This window comes from Strigops habroptila, chromosome 3, assembly GCF_004027225.2.
Source record: "Strigops habroptila isolate Jane chromosome 3, bStrHab1.2.pri, whole genome shotgun sequence".
In the NCBI taxonomy this organism is placed as follows: Eukaryota; Metazoa; Chordata; class Aves; order Psittaciformes; family Psittacidae; genus Strigops; species Strigops habroptila.
In genome coordinates, this window is record NC_044279.2 from 76507373 (window position 1) to 76525835 (window position 18463).

Genomic DNA, 18463 nt, shown 5'->3' on the forward strand with positions numbered 1-18463 from the left:
TGGTGCTGCTGTTTGGCTGGAGGTGGCTTTCTGCAGTGCTGCATTTATCAGGGCGGTTCATCACTCCCCAGCAAGGTCACTTTGGCCTCTCTCCTGCAGTGAGTTCTGTACTAGCTGCTCCTTTCGCCTGTGGCTGGCCCCTCGCTTCTGGGTCGGGCTGGATCTTACTTATCACAGCAGCTCTCTTTGCCGACGTGTGGTAACCAGGGCAGGAAAATAACATCCATGGTGCTAAAGCTCTTAACGTGTCAGCAGGAGTTCATTGACCATGCACATAAATTAATCTTTATTCAGAAGCTACCTTTTTTTCACTGTAAATTCAATTTTCTTCAGAGCTGCCAGGCTTCTCGAGCTCCGAGCTACAAATATATTCTGTAATGCTGGAAAGGAATGCTTTTTAGGCACTAGAGTTAGTAGTGGGTTCAAGGCTTAGAAAATATTCGTAGTTTTTTTCTTGTACAAGAAAAAAATTACAAGTATTTCAACAAAAATTCCCAAGGAATTGTTACTTGGGCTTAAGGTAGTATCTTCTACCTCAGTCAAAACCCCTCACCACAAAGGAGAAAACCTCTGACTTAATATGTGCAAATGCAGAGAAATGATTTATGAAGGAATTGGGGGTGAAATGAAAATTCATGCTCATGAAATTATGTAACGACAGTAATTCTGCAGTCCTTCAGGAAACACAGAAATATGCTGTTCACTAAATGGCTGGCTTCTGGTTACTTGATTTTACTTTTTGGATTGGAGATTGTTAAAAATGCAGACAAATTTCCATGAAAGTTTACATGCAAAATGGAAACCAGGCAGCTAGGAAGCAGGCAGATCTGGGCTAAGTTCCTCATTGCATATTTCATTTTTGCTTGCGTGATTCTTGCTCACACATACCCAGAGTCCTTTCAGAGAAATCTATAATTATCTTTACAAGATGAAGGATTGGGTGTGTATAGCATTTCTGTTTATTTAGCTACGATTACAGTTGTACAATCACCCTTTTCACTTAAAGCAGGGGCAAGCAGGCATGGCAGGGGGATGTGAGAGCTCTCCCTTAGCCAGTGAGGACAGGGAGATGCTGTCCGCCCATCCACCCATCCAATCACCCACTTGGCTTCTTTAAAAGCTGCCGCATCCTCTAAACTTTGCTTTGAAGCAAGATCTGTCTGCTCTGTGGTGTATGTAATCAGAACAGTCATCTTAGATCGCTCAGTTGCTACTGTGGTATTTTCTGGCGTTGGAGGACATTTTTCTCTGCCTCCTCCATTTTAATGAGTCATTCCAAAATCTGTGCTTGCATCTAGACAAAAAAACAAACCAAGAAAAAAACCCCAAAACCAAACAAAAAAACAACCTGGATGAAAAATTGCCTTTTTCATTCAGCTGCTGGTGTTCAGTTTATTGATGTGAGTGACATACTCTGCTTTGCAGTGATGATGGTAACATCAGCCCGCTAAAAGCAAAAACTGGGTCACGCCTGTCCTCACAAATTATCAGCCAAGTTGTTTAATGAGTTCCAGGCAGTTACACCTGAGCAAACTCAGTGAAGGCCAGGGCTTTATACAAATACTACCCAGGGCTGAACTGGAAAAGAGAGGATTCTTTTGCAGAAGTAGCAAGAGCAAGGTGACCTGCAGGACGATAATGTTTGAACAAGCAAGGACTGACCACAGCACTCAGAGCTGATGGTGTGCTGCGAGGTTGGTAACGCAACTGTTTGAAGCTGGATAAGTGACACAGTGAGGAAGCACACAGGTACTATCACTGGAGCTGGCTGATGCTTGAGTGACCCAAGTGAAATGATGAAGGGACTGAAACCAGCAGAAAACTGTTGACGCCTGCGAGTTTCCTGCTGGGTTAGCTGGCTGAGCTGGCTCACTGAGCCAGATCTCACAGACCAGACAGGAACAGGAATAGAGAAGGCTGCCTTCTTTCCTAGCAGCAAGTTGATTTAGATGAGATAAAATGTAACGTGAAACTGCACTTTAAAAACTTTCCAAAGTGACAATGCTCTTTAGAGCTGTGAGGCTATGTAGGTTATCCATTAATGCTCACATCACTCTGAGTAATGTCTGAACAGAGAAGCAACTGTGTCAGTGCGAAACTGTGTGGCAGGAGAGGAAGTTGGGAAGTTCTGGGGAACAGCCAACTTCATTTTTCAGCATTTGCATAGGTTAAAGGCATTAATTAGACTCATGCTCTTGGCTGCTCAGCAGCACTGCTCTGCATGACCACTCCAGGTCGGAATTGCGCCATGGCGGCTGAGAGGCACCCTCACACATGCAAACACACAGCCTGTGCCCCGGAACAGCCATAATCTAAGCACTGCATGTGTGGGGCAAGCAGGGAGGGAAGGCGACGCTGCCCTGGGCTGACATGTTATCAGGGGCAGCAGGAGGCCACGGCGCCCGCCACCTCAGCACGTTGGGGAGCCACGCCAGTGCCTCGGCTGAACAGCAGCCACCAGCTCCAGCCTGACCTAGGCAGGACTTCGTGGAGAGAACAAAAGGGGCTGATGGAAACTAAAGGGACACGCGTACATGTAGTGCTTCGAACGGGACAGGTCAGCGACGTCCCACGGCTGCGGTGACGGCGCAGTGACAGCTCCCAGCCCCGCTTCCTCCCCACCCTGCCGTCGCCATTTCCCCGCGCGGCTCCTTTCTCCCCTCTCCCCCTCCACATGTGGGCTCCTTTGGGCCCTGGCCAATAACAGCTCTGGGCGCACGTGAACAACTCGCCTCTAGCCAATGAGAGGCCCTCTTCCCACGTGGCGGTCTGCGCGATAACTCCTGTCAGCACACACATCCCCCCCCCGCCCCAATCTCCCGGGAGTGTCCTCAGCTGCTCTGGTCACGTGATCCCCACGGTCGCAGGAGGGCGGAGGCGCGGATGTACACCATAGAGTCCCTCCGCCGCCGCTCCGATGTGGAGCGGAAGCTTTTCTCTGCCGCTCCTGCGTTTAACCCGTAGCAGAATGGATGGCGAGAAGCCCACAAAGACGGGGTACAGGCCGGCGGGCGCTGGGGAGAGGCAGGTGACGCTGGGCGGAAGGACACCTCACAGCCGGATCTTGTTTTGCTTAAGGCGGCTCGTATATAAGGTGGGCGCGCGGGCGGTGCCACCTCATTGTCCGTCGGCGTGTGTATGAGAAGAGCAGCTGCGGTTTGAGTGTCTGTGCGCGCAGCACCTTCCCGCGCTGCGCGGACCGGAGCAGCCTCCCCTCCCCTGGCCGCCATGGCTCTTTAAGGGCGGCAGGGCCAGCGGCGGCATTGGCCAGTGCAGCAGGCGCAGCAGCAGCGGCGGCGGCCTCAGCACACCCCCGGCATCTGCAACCATGGCGTGAGTATTGTGTGTGAGGGACGGGGAATCCCTCTCCTCGGTGTTGCTAGTCACCCGCTTCTCGCCTTAAGTGAATTTGAGGGGCGAGTTTATCAGCCATGCGGTAGTGGATGGTATCACCCGGGAAAAAAGTATCGGGGGGAGGGGTGTCCTTGTGGGGCTCAACCTGCCCGGGGCGGAGGGTGTCAGAAAGGGCAGGAAATGCCACTTCAGAAAAAATGACGAAAAAATTCCTATGTCATACTCATTCTTCGAGAAAGCTCGATTGCTAAAGTCTGGGATTCATCAATTCCATTGTGTTTTCGCGGGAGTAAGAGCAGTATATTCCTGGGGAGGGTTTCTTTAGCCCGCGTGGGGGAACGCTGCTGTAGCTGGGGGGATATGGGCGCTCTGACAGAGTAAGTACCATCTGATACGTCGTACCGAGTGGATAAACGGGGGCTGTTCATAACCTGACAGCAGTGCTGTCATACTTTAATGCTGTAGCGCTAAGTCTCCCCGGATCATCCGGAGGGTTTTATAACCTTGTGGAGGCTCCAGTAGAAGGTGGCGTGTGCGACGCTCGGTTTGTCACCCCAGTGCCCTGCGCTAAGCCGGCTCGTTCCAGAGCGACCCGTTGTCCTTCCCCACCTCGGTGTTTAGCTCGGGCTGCGCCTGGGGCGCTGGAGCCGCGGTTGGAAACGTGGCAGGATACAAAATGGCGGCCGGGGCGGGGAGGGGGACGCGGCAGGATCGCGAAATGGCCGCGGCTGCTGGCATGGGCGCGTGAGTCACGGCGGCGGTGGGTGGGGCCGGCGGCAGCCGTGCCCATATTTGGGCATGAGGAAGGCGCGCGGCCCTGGGTGGGAGAACCGGCAGCCGGAGCCTGAAGGGACACGTGGGAAGGGCAAGGATGGTGTGTTACAGGCAAAGAGCGGCCCCCAAAGCGGGTGGCATTGCTTTTAGAAACACACGATACTGGTCAAATAAGTACTGATGGATTTGAGTTTTATTCGCAGGTTTTTCAAGGCATCGCACAGCAGCATTGCTGTAGTCGACGACAAAACCCTCTACTTGTCTGCATCCTTTGACATCAAAGCATTAAAAACTGACGAAGATGAGCCTCTTGAACAACGAGATGCTGTTGGGGGATTCATTATCCCCCTTCAGCCAGCCGTGTTCGGTGGCTGAGGAAAGTCTGGGACTCCTCGATGACTACCTGGAGGTGGCCGAGCCCCTCGGTTCGCATGGGTTCTCCAGCGACAAGGCTAAGGCAGTCTCCTCCAATTGGCTTGCTGTGGACAGTTTAGGCAACACCATAGATAGCAGCCAGGGTAAGGTGTTACTTAATACATCAGTTACAGTGGCACATAATGTTTAGTAATGTTCTGATGGGAGGGCAAAGAAACGTTAGGCTTTTGTAGATATGAAGGCAACCTCACATGCATACTTCTGCTTGAAAGCATGTGTACTATGCTGCTTACACAATTCAGAATTGCTGGTTACTGGGCTGGTGTATGGTAAAGTGACACTTCTGTTGTCCTTTTAATAACACACTGACTGCAGTTACAGTGCTGTTCCCCAGCATAGGTCACAAGAAACAAGAGTGGCGGTGTGTTTCAAATGGCCCTGAATTCTTCTGGCCTTGGAGTAAGGGGGATGGAATGTCGGAACAGCTGGCAGCTTCCATTGTACCCTGCAGTCTTCTGTAGCTAAATGCCAGGTTTTTTTCTTTCTGGTTTAATTTTTTCATGTCAATATGAGAGAGAGGTTGGGTGGTAAAATATGAGCTGTTAGGTCATTTTCAGAAGCCTGAACTGCATTGGTTGCTGCTGGTTTACTGAAATGGCAATTCTTCTTACTGTACAGAGGATGCCTTCTCTGGCATGGAGTGGATGGTGGAGAAGATGGATCTGAAGGAATTTGATTTTGATGCCCTGTTAGGTGTGGAACATCTGGAAGCCACCGTCTCACCAGACGAGCTGATGGCCACGTTGGAAGACACGTGTGATCTCCTATTTAACCCTACCATCCAGGAATTCCACAACAAAGAACCTCCACTGATAACTGACCTAATCACCCATCTCCCTGAATCACCCATTGGAGTAGATCCAATGGCCCCATTGGCTTCCCTTTGGTCTTTCCCCCTCTCCCCAGGGTCTCTGACTTCCACTCCAGACCACTCATTTAGCTTAGAACTAGGTAGTGAAGTGGATGTTTTGGAAGGAGACAGAAAACAGGAGGGCCCCGCCTTTGTGGTAGTGATCACCAAGTCTGAGAAAGAGGAGGAGAACCATTCCGATGATAGTGGAATATGCATGAGCCCAGACTCCTACCTGGGAACACCCCAGCATAGCCCTACCAATTCAGTTGGATCCCCCAATGACAACCGGTTCCCTGCAGATGCCAGCTGTGGTTCTGTGCAGGCCAAACCCTATGATCATCCTGCAGAGAGGGTAGTGTCAGCAAAGATAAAGGGAGAAAAGAAAATAGATAAGAAACTGAAGAAGATGGAGCAGAATAAGACAGCTGCCACCCGTTACCGGCAGAAGAAGAGGGCAGAACAGGAGGCACTCTCTGGGGAGTGCAGAGAGTTGGAGCAGAAGAATCAGGCTCTGAAGGAGAAAGCAGATTCCCTTAGTAAGGAAATTCAGTACCTAAAAGATCTGATTGAAGAGGTCCGCAAGGCCAAGGGCAAAAGAGCTAGAGTCCCTGAGTAGGGTAGTCAGCAGTTTTTATGTGCATGTATATAAGCTTGCTGCTAAGGCTATGTATTGCTGTCTAATAAATTATTTTATAGTAAACTTTAAATTACAGTGTGAGGTAACCAGCTACCTGTAAAACAAGCACACCACACCTAGGTGTAAATGCGAACATCTATTGTATTACTCCTCTTCACAGGAGAATGCAGTGCAACACTGAAGTTCTGGGCAATGGAGGTAGTGTGGGTGCTGAATGTGCTTGGAAGTTCAAAGGGTGACTGATGTGGCTTGTCACTACAGTTTACACACATTTTAGTGGATGCACATACCACCATGAGGGGGATAATACTGAGGTGCCACAACTTCTTCAGTAGTAAAGCTAGTCCTGTTAAAAGAGTTTGTCTTGAGTTTATAGAAGATAGTGATGGGAGGGTGCAGACTTGCCAGCCCTGAACATTCTGAAGGGGGGGGGGGGGGGATATAAAACATGATGGAAAACTTACTAGTTCTGAACATGAGTTTAAGGAGTAAGCTGGTTGGTGGGAGGTTATGGAGCAAGCAGTGGCAGTGCTAAGCTGGTACTTTGGGTTTCTCCCTGCTGGTCAGCAGATACCCCAAACACGAGGAGGTGTGATGCTTGGCCCAGGGTGGTGGGGTTGGGGTAGGGATTGGTGTTGCACTGTGGTAGGTGAGCTGGATCAAATAAGTGGGGTTACTCTTGGTGCTCTCCATGATGGAAGTGCGAAGGACTTGGAGACATCTTCAGACTGCCTCAGAGCCAAATTTTAAGGTGTGAACATAAATTTGGCTTCTTTCTACCAAGGACCAGGTGAGTTTGTTAATAAAGCCCTACTGCTGAGTTAGCTATGCAGCCAGTGCAGGGAAGGTGCCCCCACTGCTCTGGGAGCAGGGTGTGTGTGCTGGGGATATGGGTCAGGGTTGTTGGCAGCAACCTGCAGCCCCGCCCCTGGGGTTTGTGTTGCTCAGCAGAGCCATGGTAGGTGAGTTAATGCCCTGGTGCTGGAGTGCGGCAGCAGAAAAATCCCCAGCCCTGCTGTGATGGTGTCTTAAACCCTGCAGAGAACTTGGGCAGGCAGGAGCCTGTGTAGCAGGTTGGTTTCTGCCTGTGGATGTTAATTATTGCCCTTCTATTAGTGGGTAAATTTATAGTCCAGGCACTCAATGCAAGGAATTTTTTTTTTGTGGTTGGTTCTGGTTCTGTGAGGTTCTGAACGTTGGTGAAATTCCACATTCACCTTGGCTGTACTCTGCTGATAGAAGCTTCAGAATTTGGGACATGCCATTTTTAAGCATTTTGTGGGTTTTTTTTTCTTTTCTTGGCCACTGATACCCAGATTTAGCAGCACCTGATCTCTGCTTGGCCTGTTGGAGCCAGCTTTGGCATGTGGATGTACACATCCTTCCCCAAGGAGTTATGATTCCTTCTCACTTGCACTGACACGACTCAGGAAGCCGCCTAGCTTGGGCACTTGCATGTCCTGGCCTGGCTGGCAGGGAGGGCTGAGTGGGCCAGCCTTGGTGGTGACTGGCCACCAAGGCCTGTCTGTGCCTATAGCTGGTGCCTGGGTGATGTGGATGCTGTTCGCTGTCAGGAGTTAGGGCTCATGCCACACTGGAAGTGGTGTGGGTAACTAAGACTTTCATCTTGGGTTTCATGAGACAGTGGGTACCCTGTTTGGGTAGTCTCAGCCCAGATTCCTCACCTTCATGAGAGCATCTGCCTCTTACCTCCTGCGCAAGCGCTCTGACTCCTATGTAATATATAAATAGGACACACTGCAGCCTGGCAGGCACATCGAGGTCCTGCTTGAAGTGTTGCTTTGTTCTCCAGAGCTTACTAGTGACTGCATGCCAGGAACTGCTCTGATGTGGGAGGTAGAGCAACCTAGTAGATTTCCTTCAGATCAGCTGCACCTGCTGGGCTGGGGATGGGGATAATTAGGGGCAGGAGAGTGTGATCTACCCCTTACCAAAATCGATTTGAGTCCATGCTCTGCAGGCAGACGAGGCAGTGTCTGTGCTGGCCTGTAGATACACGATTATGGTTTCTACAGCCCTCCAGAGCATATGTAGCTCCAGTTTACTAATTGCGCTCACTCCAGGGAAGGCAGATCGGAGCTGGAACGGGAGACAAGGAATGCACATGTGCTGCTTTGCTCTCTGTCCTGTATCCATGTGTGTGTTTTACAGGACTTTGCAGGAGAACCATAAACCTGTTCTTAAAAATCTGTTGGCGTTATTATGCTGAGGCTCTGAGCCTGCAGCTCTGCAGAGGCAGCCAGTATGGCAACCTTATGCAACGCCTGCTGAAATGACGCCGCATTTCCATACTTAGTAACTTCGTTAAGATTTTTACACTGCCTAGAGATTAGGGCTGACTCTTCCTCTGCATTCGTCGCTTAGGCTTTTCCTCCAGGCTTGTGTTAGGCACAGCCAGCATCACGCCACTTGGCGCTGCAGCTCAGCAGCATGTCCAGACTGCCTCAGGAGGCAAGGAGCACTGAGGACACCATCACGTAACAAACTCCATCCTGCAGCAGAAAAGGTCTGATAGCTTCCTGCCTGGTGACTGATTATACACTGCACACTTCAGGAGCTGTCTTCTTTTTCTCACAGCCTCTCAGAACAAATGTGCTTCAATTGAATCCTTGCAGCTTGCACACAGTGTGATACCATGTCCAGAAATGTAGTGCATGAGATGCAGGCTTTACCTACCCTTGGAGGAGCCCAGTTCTTCTACGTACTTGGAAGCGGGAGAATTCCCCAAGCTGTGTTGTATAAAAGCTATTAGAATGTGAAATTGGCTGGTGAGATTTCTGTCTCACTTATTTTCCCTCTGAATGAAGAGCAGTGAAGTGGACTTCACATGCACAGCATACATGACCTTTGGGCTCCTGATCCCTTATCTGATTTCGAACTTCATGGTAAACAGGAGTCCAACATTCCTATACATAACCAAACAACGCCCAGCGGTTCACTGCTTGCAGAGCTGCTCTGACAACATACAGCCCCTTCTCACGAGCTTGTTTCTGCTCTTATCACAATATTTATAACCGCCTCCCTGTTCGCCCTGCCTTTAGCAAGACCCAGACGCTTGCACTTCTCCTTGCAAATGAGAAGAGGAAACCACCACTGCTGACAACTGCTTTTGTGCCTGTGTGGAGAACCAGATGCACCTTTGCAGCACACATACAAAAATAAATCCCCAGCTGCAATTTTGGAGAATGAAGAAAGAATGATGATAAAATCTTCCAAATAGCTTTTGCCCTGGCAGGAAGCCCAGGAATAGCTGCAAGGACAGGCTGTCCTTTGGGAGATGAACGCTTCCCCGGCCCTCCTGGGCTGCACTGGTAGAAAGGGAATGTGGGTTATTCTGATCGAAACAATTTCACACAGGGGTAGTTCGCCCAGAGCCCCCTCTCCCCCAGCCCCAAAGCCATGTTGTCTGCAGAGAGAAGTCATGTTCCTCTTGAAAAAATACATTCCTTGTCTTGCCTGTGATTCCCTTGTTACTTAACAGCCTTGTTAAGTATTGCCTCATCTCTTTTTTAGGTATGGTTTAGCTTCTGTTCTTGGCATATCCATATACTTTCTCTGTTTTGAGATGTCCTTTGCTTTCTCAACCCTCACTGTTGTACAGCCACTCTTCTCCACTTACTAAACCCTTTTCTGATTCAGAAAGCCATTTTTTCCAGGGTGGGAAATTTATGTATTTTTGGCCAGAGTAACACCAGTTTTCTTTATCTTTCCATAGACTTATGGCCTTCAGAAACAACAGGGTCTATATTGTCCTTCCTATATGCATAATTTCATCTTGTGCATACACATTTTTTCCTAGTAAAGTTCAAGTAGTGTATGGAGAAAACCTTACTTCCTCTGAACTCCTGCTGTATTCACAGCCTTGCTGTGCAGTCCGGCACATACACTCCTGTTATGCTTCATTTCCAGTGCAAAGACAGTTTTGGGGTCTTAGCATAAGCATCCCTTGCTGGGCCAAAAAAATCATCATAGAATCCCATACTAGTTTGGGTTGGAAGGGACCTTAAAGCTCATCCAGTTCCAAGCCCCTGCCACAGGCAGGGACACCTTCCACTAGAGCAGGTTGCTCCGAGCCCTGTCCAACCTGGTCTTGAACACTGCCAGGGATGGGGCAGCCACAGCTTCTCTGGGCAACCTGTGCCAGTGTCTCATCACCCTCACAGGGAAGAATTTCTTCCTTATATCTAATCGAAATCTAGCCTCTGCCACCTTAAAGCCATTCCCCCTTGTCCTGTCACTACATGCCCTTGTAAAAAGTCCCCCTCCAGGGGGGACTTGTAGGCCACTTTAGATACTGGAAGCTGCTCTCAGGTGTCCCCAGAGCCTTCTTTCCCCAGGCTGAACAACCCCAACTCATCTTTGCTGCCTTTCCCATCAAAATGCTTTGGGCCCACAAGTTTGACCCTGTGAATTAACAGAGGCATTCAGTCCCCTGACCTAGGCAATACCATTTTGGCTGCTCAGGTATCCCAGGTATGCTGCCTTTGCGTTATTTTCAGTGCAGTCATGCAGTGTCACAAGCCACTGAATGAAGCTACCTGTACCCACAAGCTCCAATTTCCCTATTCCATAGGTGCTAGCTGCCTCTCATTTCTCCTTCAGCTGCTCTTTTCCTCTTTCACACGTACACATCCTTTTAAAAGATGGCAGGGAGCGAGTGCCAAGCGCAGCAGACACGTCAGCTTAATTTATATAGGGCAGAGAATATCTTCGTTCTGTACCTCCTCTGCATCTCCATTGCATTCAGTGCACGGGCAGCCCGAGAAAGGGACCTAGTCTTCACCTCCCATTAAAGGAGATAAATGATCCTGCTGGCACACAAATGGTGCAGTTCAGAACAGACCAGCTTGGCGAGATCACTGGTTAGCCCTGCCAACAGCTAATTCGTCCAGAAAAAGGTGCGTGTCACCCTGTAGACAGCTGCAGAGCAACCTTCATACTTTTTATTTCCCCTGCCCCCACCAGTTAGTGGTTGGCACTGTTAATCCTATTTAATGTAACTATGGATAGACACGCAAAGCTTTAATCTGTCTCAAACCTACTAACCCTTCAGCCTGCCTTGGCTGGAGTTCAGCAGCCTGTCTTCCTTTACACTCCTCATTTTTAGTTGGATTGATGGGTCTCCAAATGAGAAACTTCCTTGTGCTGTAACTTTCCTTTTGCGAGTTATTCAGGGCACAGCTTCTGTGCACCCTTTCTACAATAACCAGTCCCTTACCCAAGGCGTTCCAGAGCCCGTCAGTGTTGTAAGTGCTGATGCTGTGTTGATCATCAGCAAGACTGAAATGGGAGTCAGTCATGAAAAAGAAAGCAGAGGCTGAGATTCCCAAAGGCTTTTAGGACACCGTCTCCCCGCTCCCCCTTCCTCTCCCAGTTCCCCCTCCAGCTTTTTCAGTGTTTTAAGCCTTGTTTGCCCAAGCACGTTTTACAGTCTGTCTTTGTTTGTTGGCAGCCAGGTTTGTTACTGCTATGTTATTTCAGAGGCAAGAAGTTGGTTAATGTTCTGAGCAAACATGTTTTCTTGGTTTACATTTGCAGTCCTCCCCTCTCCTTGTACACATGGAACGCTGATGTTAGCTGTTGTTGCTTTCTATGCTAAAGAAGTGAAGACTTGCTGATAGAGCGGAGGCTGTATCAGCTTACATTAGCTTGTACCCACCCGAACAAATTTTCCTGTTTGCTTTCCGCTCACATAACGAAGGAGAAATAAGCCATTAACAGGCTTGATGAATCTTATTCACAGTAAGCTAGCTCAACACCGAGCATCTGGGAACCATTTTGCCTCCTCTAAACCATCTTCCTGGGAAGGTTCTACCGCATTAATAACACTTCAGAGCTTTTATTTGCATTTATATTAAATCTGCTGCTGCTGCCTTCCATTCCGACTCCCTGCTGCGTGTGGGTGAGGATGCACTGTAAGATGGCACCCTCCTCCTTCTTCCCTAGCTCAGCTACCTCTTATTTTCTGCTGCAGGGTGCTCAGCTGGTGTCGCAGAGCTGGGAAGAGCGCCAGCAGCCCGATGAGCTCAAGCAGCATGCGGCCCTCGCCCCGCAGCAGCGGGATGTCTCCCTGTGCTGCCGCTCGCAGCCGTACGGGAGGGAAATGTCATCCAGCAGGTCCAAGGGTTGAGGGCTGCAGCGTGTCAGCTTCCAGCGTGGGAACTGCAGGTTGGAGTCCAGCGAGGAAAAGCAGCTATGGCAGCAGCTCCTTCCCTGACCCCCTCATCTCTTTTACAAGGGGCAGAAAAGTCTGGCTGCAAGGAACAGAGAGATGGCACAGGCTGCTCCAAGAGAGCCACCTCCTCAGGTCCCAGCACAGCAGAGGAGCTGGCATGTTCTAGGCATGACTAGACCATAACACAGACAGCTAGGAGTATGAGGAGATGCCTAGCTTTAGCCTAGCTTTAGCTTACCACCAGGCACATGCAACAGGCTGGTACTTATTCTCCCTCTATCTTAGAAGACATTCCCCTCAGGGGCCACCAACTGCCACAGGGTGCAGGTAGCACCACTGTTCTTTCATAGGAGCACCTGCTCTGCTGGAGAGGGGGAAAATCAAGGCTAGAACATGTTAGATCTTTGCCCTTGCAGAAGATGGTTTATCTAGAGCCACCCGTTCTGCTTGCTTTTCCTTCCTCCTGCAAAATAAAAACCTATTTTATTTAAGGATACTGTCGCCTGTGCAACCAAGGTTTGATTTCAGATGGCAAAATCCAGTCTGTCAGGTAGCTTAGCCCTCTTCAACGATATACACCTCATGGCATACAGCTACAAGAAGCATGGTGATTACTTGTGTTGGCTCTAATAGTCTTTCTAGCCAGTAATGAGACCCGCCATCCAACTTTAAAACTCCATAGATCTGGGTGTTATTATCCTTGGGGAAAACTGCCCTGGGCCACGCTTTAAAGTTCCTCATTAACCGAAAGAACAACTTCACTGTTTGCTTACATTTGTGAGCAAACAAGCTGGGTTTTGCACAAAGAGAGTGAACCACATTACCCTAGTGCTTCTTTCTGGATGGTTTTGCTTCCCTTAGCCTGCAGAAGGGCCCAGGAGCTGAACAACCACAGAAACAAGCCTGTGTAGGAGGAACTAGGAGAGGAGGGGAGGGGGTTAACATGAAGGATGTCTGTAAGATTAAAGGAACTGCCAAATGCTGAAGATGAGGGCTTGAAACAAAACAACCCCAGAAATCTACCTCTTTCAAACCTGAAATTGTGGCACAGCCAGCTTTTTCACACTGTTGTCTCCGTGACAGCTCCACACAGAGCTGTGTGTGTTAGACCAGCTCACACACACTGCAGCAGGCGCAGAGGTTTTAAGGAGACATGTCCTGCATATACATTTTGCTCAACTACTTTTTCAAACACTGTTTCCATTCTTTCAAGAAGCAAATGGTCATTCTCTTTTTTTACATGTTTTTTAAATTTGGAAGCAAGAACAAACTGAAAAAGAAAGGACTTGGTCTTTTGAACTGTTCTATATTTACCATTTTTAGCTGCAGATAGTTGAACTTGATCCCATTACAAGAAATCTCCTCCCACTCACTGTTACACAATTTCCAGCACATGTACTTCAGGATGTTCACTACTTTCCCTGTCTGGACCTCATACATCTGGGTGACCTTCCCTCCCATGCAGACAAGAGGGGAAGAACACAACAGAGGCAACACAGACTTCAAACAGCATCAGGAATTATAATCAGAGGGCAGGGAAGGGATACTGAATTCCTGACGGTGCTAACATCCAAGCAGCTGCTGCTCAGGTCAGCTAAGCCCCTTGTAATCACAGAGTCTCACCAGAGCTTGGCATTAGTCCTTCTCCTTACCTCTTTTTCTAAGGAGAACAGACTTCCCATCTTTTCGGGTAAGGAGCAGGAAAGGACAGTGGCAAGTGCCCCCAAGCAGCCCAGTTTGTGGTTTAGTGAGGAAGTGTTTGGAACAACACCCCCACCTGCTGGGCCTTCTATTTGTTGCAGTCGGGAATTGAGCAATAGTCTGATAGGAAAAGACCTTCCCTGCAACCCAGCACCACAACCTCTGGCTCAGACTATTTTAACTTCGTGCTGAGACTAACATTTGGGTCACAACCCCTCCTGGATACAGGGGCTGGCAGCGCCCAGAAGCGGTGCCCTCCCAGCGTGGCTGAACCTCAGTGGGAGATGCAGGTATAAGCATCCAAAGGACAACTTTCTCCATGTAAGAGCTCTTCCCCTGTGAGTAGGCAAAACGGGAGTCATCTCCATTCCAAACTATGCTTTTTGAAGGCCTGAGCGTGTCAGAAAGAAGATTAAATACATGTGTCAACATGAATCAGAGAGGCCATTCACACAACTGAGTCATTCTAAAGAGAGGGATGCCTGGATCAGAACAATGACACAACCTGTCTTCATCAGATGTAGCCTGTCATAATAATCACTACTACAAAGGCAAAGAGAGGCGGTGTCTGCAACAATTATTTAATCAAACAACATATAAAAAGTTTTTACAATGACTGAAAAACCTGACAGAGGCTGTAATAAGAACAGAAACTGCAGGACTACTCGGGTTTAACAGTCTTTCAAAGCATCCTTCCCTTTGGTGATTTATTACTGCTAATAACACAGGTAGCAGAAGCCTTACATCCTAAGGAAGGGAACAAGATCTATATTTGGCTTGGTCCACTCCTCAACATTAACAATGCAAGACATGGTGGCTGGAGGGAGATAATTATAAGGACAACTCATCGCAGAGCCAAGAGAACCTCCGTGGCTCTAGCTGGCCACTATCAAGTTCTGCACAGATGCAGAGCTGCTCTGCAAGCATAACATTAAAGCACTGGCTGACAGAGGCACATCTCTGATGTCTCATCTCAAACACACCAAGGAAATGGCCAGTCCAGCGTGCCAAGCACTCAGCTACAGAAAGGCTGGAGCTGTGAGAATCCCTGTCATGTTGTTTATGGTATCCCGAAGTATTCCCTCTCAAATTTACGGAAGTCTTCCTCAGTAAAGACAGTGCCCTCGGGCTTCTTCTTTGCTGCCTTCTTTGGAGGCTGATCTTTGGCTTTCCTGCCTCTGTTCTGAGCAAGAACCTTCAGACAATAAAAAAAAAGAAAAAAGAAAAAAAGAAAAAAACAAGTCATTGTTATCCAGATCAAACCACAAAAATGATGATTGTCAAGCTCACCTGCTGCGTCCCTGCTGTTCTACTAGTACCTGCTATATCCCAGAATGCCCCCAAAGAAAAGTGAGAGGCAATCACCAACGTTAACTAAAGCAGGTCACTGGGACAACAGCAAATACCAACTTAGTAATTGGAGTCAAATATCAAAACTACTCTTTGGTAATCATCACAGAGATAGAAACAATTATTTCAATTCAGACCTTTCTGAAACTATGACCTTCTTTTATCCTGTCTCTCCAGGAGACAAACTGAAAACCCAACAAGTTGATGGAATTCCCTCATCATTTTCTAATACATTGTCACCTCCTTTCACAATCTCCAGCCTGAGAAACACTGGCTTAAACCACTTGGTTTGTTTATATAAGTTAACAGCCTGGATCTCATAAAAATAGCCCAAGATTCTAGTAGTGTCAGCTATTCTCCCCAAATCCTGGCATGGGACTTCCTTTTGGGGAAGGACATTGGTTAAATTCTCTAGTTATGAGAAACATCATTCAAGATGCTACGAAATTCCTATTCCATGAGCCAGCAGCACATCTGGTTCCTTGCTAAACAGCCTCCAGCTACAGAGAAGGCCAGTTTGATCAACAGCAAGGTCTGAACCAGGGCTTCTTTGACAGCTGAAGCTATGAAGTATCTTTGGTAAGTAAGAAAAGCCAACAGCTGTCAGTACATTTTAACTAGTATTGGAGATCATCATAGGGGACAATGTATCAACAAGATGGTAAGTATGGTAATTTGTTTTAGTACGTTACTTTGTCAGTGCACACTGAAATCCCTTAAGGCCACTTGCTGACAGAAACTTGACTTCTTTGCACGGGGTCTAAGCTGGAAGATCTGGGAATGATCCCCATTCGCCTGTGTTCCTCAGCAGAAGCAGACCCCCAGACAGAAGTGACCATCTTACTTTTTCTGTGACTGCTCTGTTTGCAACAAGTCGTCCTTTCAACATGTACTGCAGGTTTTCTCTCAAGTGATTCACGGCCTTCTTCTTATGATACTCCTCTAGGTCAGAGCAGAGTGGGACACAACACATCAGCTGTGCATCCAGGCAGCATGCAAGGAGAGACGCAGGAGGACCCCGGGAGAAAGCAGCAGCACCACAGCTCAGGGACAAGGGTGCATCCATAGATCTGGCTGTGCTCAAGCGAGGGACGCCAGAAGGGCGTCCAGGAGGACGGGAAGGGATAGATACAACCGACTGAGAGGGCGGCTGCGGGACACCATAAGAGGGCCCGGTGCGAAGGCTGTGGAGGGCGGCGAAGCCGCTTCTCCCTCCCCCCAGAGCCGAGCCGGGACTCACCTATCGCCGACTTCACGACTCTGCCCTTGACTGTAGCCCTGTTCCTGTCGGGCTCCGACGCCCTCTTCCTCCGCCTGGCAGCACCCGCCGCCCCGGGGCCATCCCGCCCGCGCTGCAGTCCCGGCGGCGGCGGCTTTCCCCGGCCTGAAGTGGGCAGAGGGATGGAGTTAGCTAAAGCCGTAACACCGGGAACCAGCCTCCCCGCAGCCGCCGCTCCCCGCCAGCTCACCCGGCTCCTCCAGCAGCTCCAGGCCCCGCCGCAACAGCGAGGCCGACATCACCGGCGCGCAGCTTCCGCCGCCTCAGCGGCACGCTTCCGGCGCCGTGCCCCGCCTGGCGCGTATGCGCGGAGAGGGCCGCGGCAGGCGTTGGGCGGGAAGGGCTGCGGCGCCATGTTGTGTGGAGGTTATCTCAGACCCGTCCTCAGCTCGCGTCGCGTACAGCGGCTGCGGCGGGTTCTTGCTGGTGGCCCTTTCTTACCATTCTTCCTTCCCGCCTCTGCACTGTGTGGCCCGCAGGCCCTGTGTGTTACACCCTCATGGGGCCAGTGCAGCAGTGCCAGGGCTCCAAGGGGTCCTTGCCATCACAAGGGTAAGAGTAATAACAACAGGCCAGGAGGAAGGGGGACTGCAGCAGTGATGTTGTGTTTTGTCTTAGTGAGGCCGCAAAATCAAGATTTAACTCTGAGCTAGACGACTCTCAGTGTCGAGGTTCCTTCTGCCATAAATTGCATCTATTATTCAGTATTACTTTGTTTATTTAAAGCTCTCTTCCCTCGGTTTTGCCCTAGAGGCTTGATGCTAATATCTGCTAAATTTAGCTATCATGTGGATAAAGCTTATTCAGTTGCAGCCAGTGCAGGCAGTAATAAGCTGATGCTGGAGAAGAAGGAGAGAGGTTCATTCTCCCTCAGGCATGTCCTGCAGGAGGTGGTGATACAAGTGGCTCTCATTGTTTCTCATAGTAATAATCTCCTAACAGGCACTGATAATAGTTGAACCTCGGTTCATTAAAAGGCATTCGTTCTCTGGAAATTGTTCTCCAGCCTGTGCAGATGTCACCTCAATGCCTGTCTTTGTATTGTTCATTCTCTTCTGAATCCCTCCCTGGATGGGTCCCAGCATCCAGTGTCAGTAGCTGCTGGTGTAATGGTGCTAATGCATTTTTTTCTGGGCAGGACCCACTGGGTGCTTATCCTCAGCTTCATGGTGGGGGAACGTTAACCATTTACTGCTTGTTCAGCATGTCACTTCTCACTCTTAATTTTCCTGTAATCTGAACCTTTTTTTTTTTTTTTTTTTTTTTTTAATTGATCTAGGGGAACAGTTGTTGGGTGTGTAGCGCAGAGCACTTCTCTATTTTCTTGTTTTCTTTTAGTAGGTAATGGAAGATAGAGCTTGCTCAGCTCCTAATTCCCTGCCAGGTTTGTCGCTGCAGTTGTGTGAAAGGTCATGAAGTTAGGAGGAGGTTATTGTAGCTTTGCAAAGGAGAAGCTGAACATGCAGTGAGTTAATAGCCTATTGGTGAAATTGGAAAGAGCACTGGAGAGCATTCTGGTCAGCAGAAGATTTGTTACTACTCGTATACTCAAATCATCTTTATCTTGGTCAGAGTGAGATAAATGATAGCTCCCAGTGAATTTACCATGGGGAAAGTGTTTCCAGAAATACCTCATCAAACACTCACTTTTAGCCCCTAAAATACTTTTTACAGGCTCTTTGTAAGCTGTTCATGGTTACATGTTACAAAGTATATTCAAGATAGCTTGTTCTAATGGTTAATTTGCATAATTTGTTAGGATCACCTAATACATTGTTACACATGCCTAGTATTAGAATAGTCTAACCTCATAAATACATTATGAAGGCACTTGGTGCAAAAGCATCTTTGTTACTAACACTGCAAAACATGTTTAACAAATTA

At 48.8% G+C, this 18463-nt stretch overlaps 2 protein-coding genes across 2 annotated transcripts; one reads left to right on the top strand and one right to left on the bottom strand.

Moving 5' to 3' along the window:
* The first annotated feature begins 2818 nt into the window (after positions 1-2818).
* ATF4 (activating transcription factor 4) lies at positions 2819-6123 on the top strand. Its single transcript, XM_030479826.1, has 3 exons — positions 2819-3333; positions 4332-4646; positions 5182-6123. The coding sequence occupies exons 2-3, from the start codon at positions 4430-4432 to the stop codon at positions 6030-6032; spliced, it is 1068 nt and encodes a 355-aa protein (XP_030335686.1). The 5' UTR covers positions 2819-3333; positions 4332-4429; the 3' UTR covers positions 6033-6123.
* An 8387-nt stretch (positions 6124-14510) lies between these two features.
* Positions 14511-16864, bottom strand: RPS19BP1 (ribosomal protein S19 binding protein 1). Its single transcript, XM_030479827.1, has 4 exons — positions 16770-16864; positions 16541-16684; positions 16145-16242; positions 14511-15145 (listed from the first exon to the last, which is right to left on the bottom strand). Exons 1-4 carry the CDS (start codon positions 16816-16818, stop codon positions 15011-15013), a joined length of 426 nt encoding a protein of 141 aa, XP_030335687.1. The 5' UTR covers positions 16819-16864; the 3' UTR covers positions 14511-15010.
* Between the last annotated feature and the right edge of the window lie 1599 nt (positions 16865-18463).

Coding starts and splice junctions, on each gene's coding strand:
- ATF4 (XM_030479826.1), top strand. CDS start 4,430: ATGAGCCTCTTGAACAACGAGATGCTGTTGGGGGATTCATTATCCCCC. Junction 4,647..5,181: donor CACCATAGATAGCAGCCAGG/GTAAGGTGTTAC, acceptor CTTACTGTACAG/AGGATGCCTTCTCTGGCATG.
- RPS19BP1 (XM_030479827.1), bottom strand. CDS start 16,818: ATGTCGGCCTCGCTGTTGCGGCGGGGCCTGGAGCTGCTGGAGGAGCCG. Junction 16,243..16,540: donor AGTCGTGAAGTCGGCGATAG/GTGAGTCCCGGC, acceptor GCTCTGACCTAG/AGGAGTATCATAAGAAGAAG. Junction 15,146..16,144: donor ACAGAGCAGTCACAGAAAAA/GTAAGATGGTCA, acceptor TATTGTCTGAAG/GTTCTTGCTCAGAACAGAGG.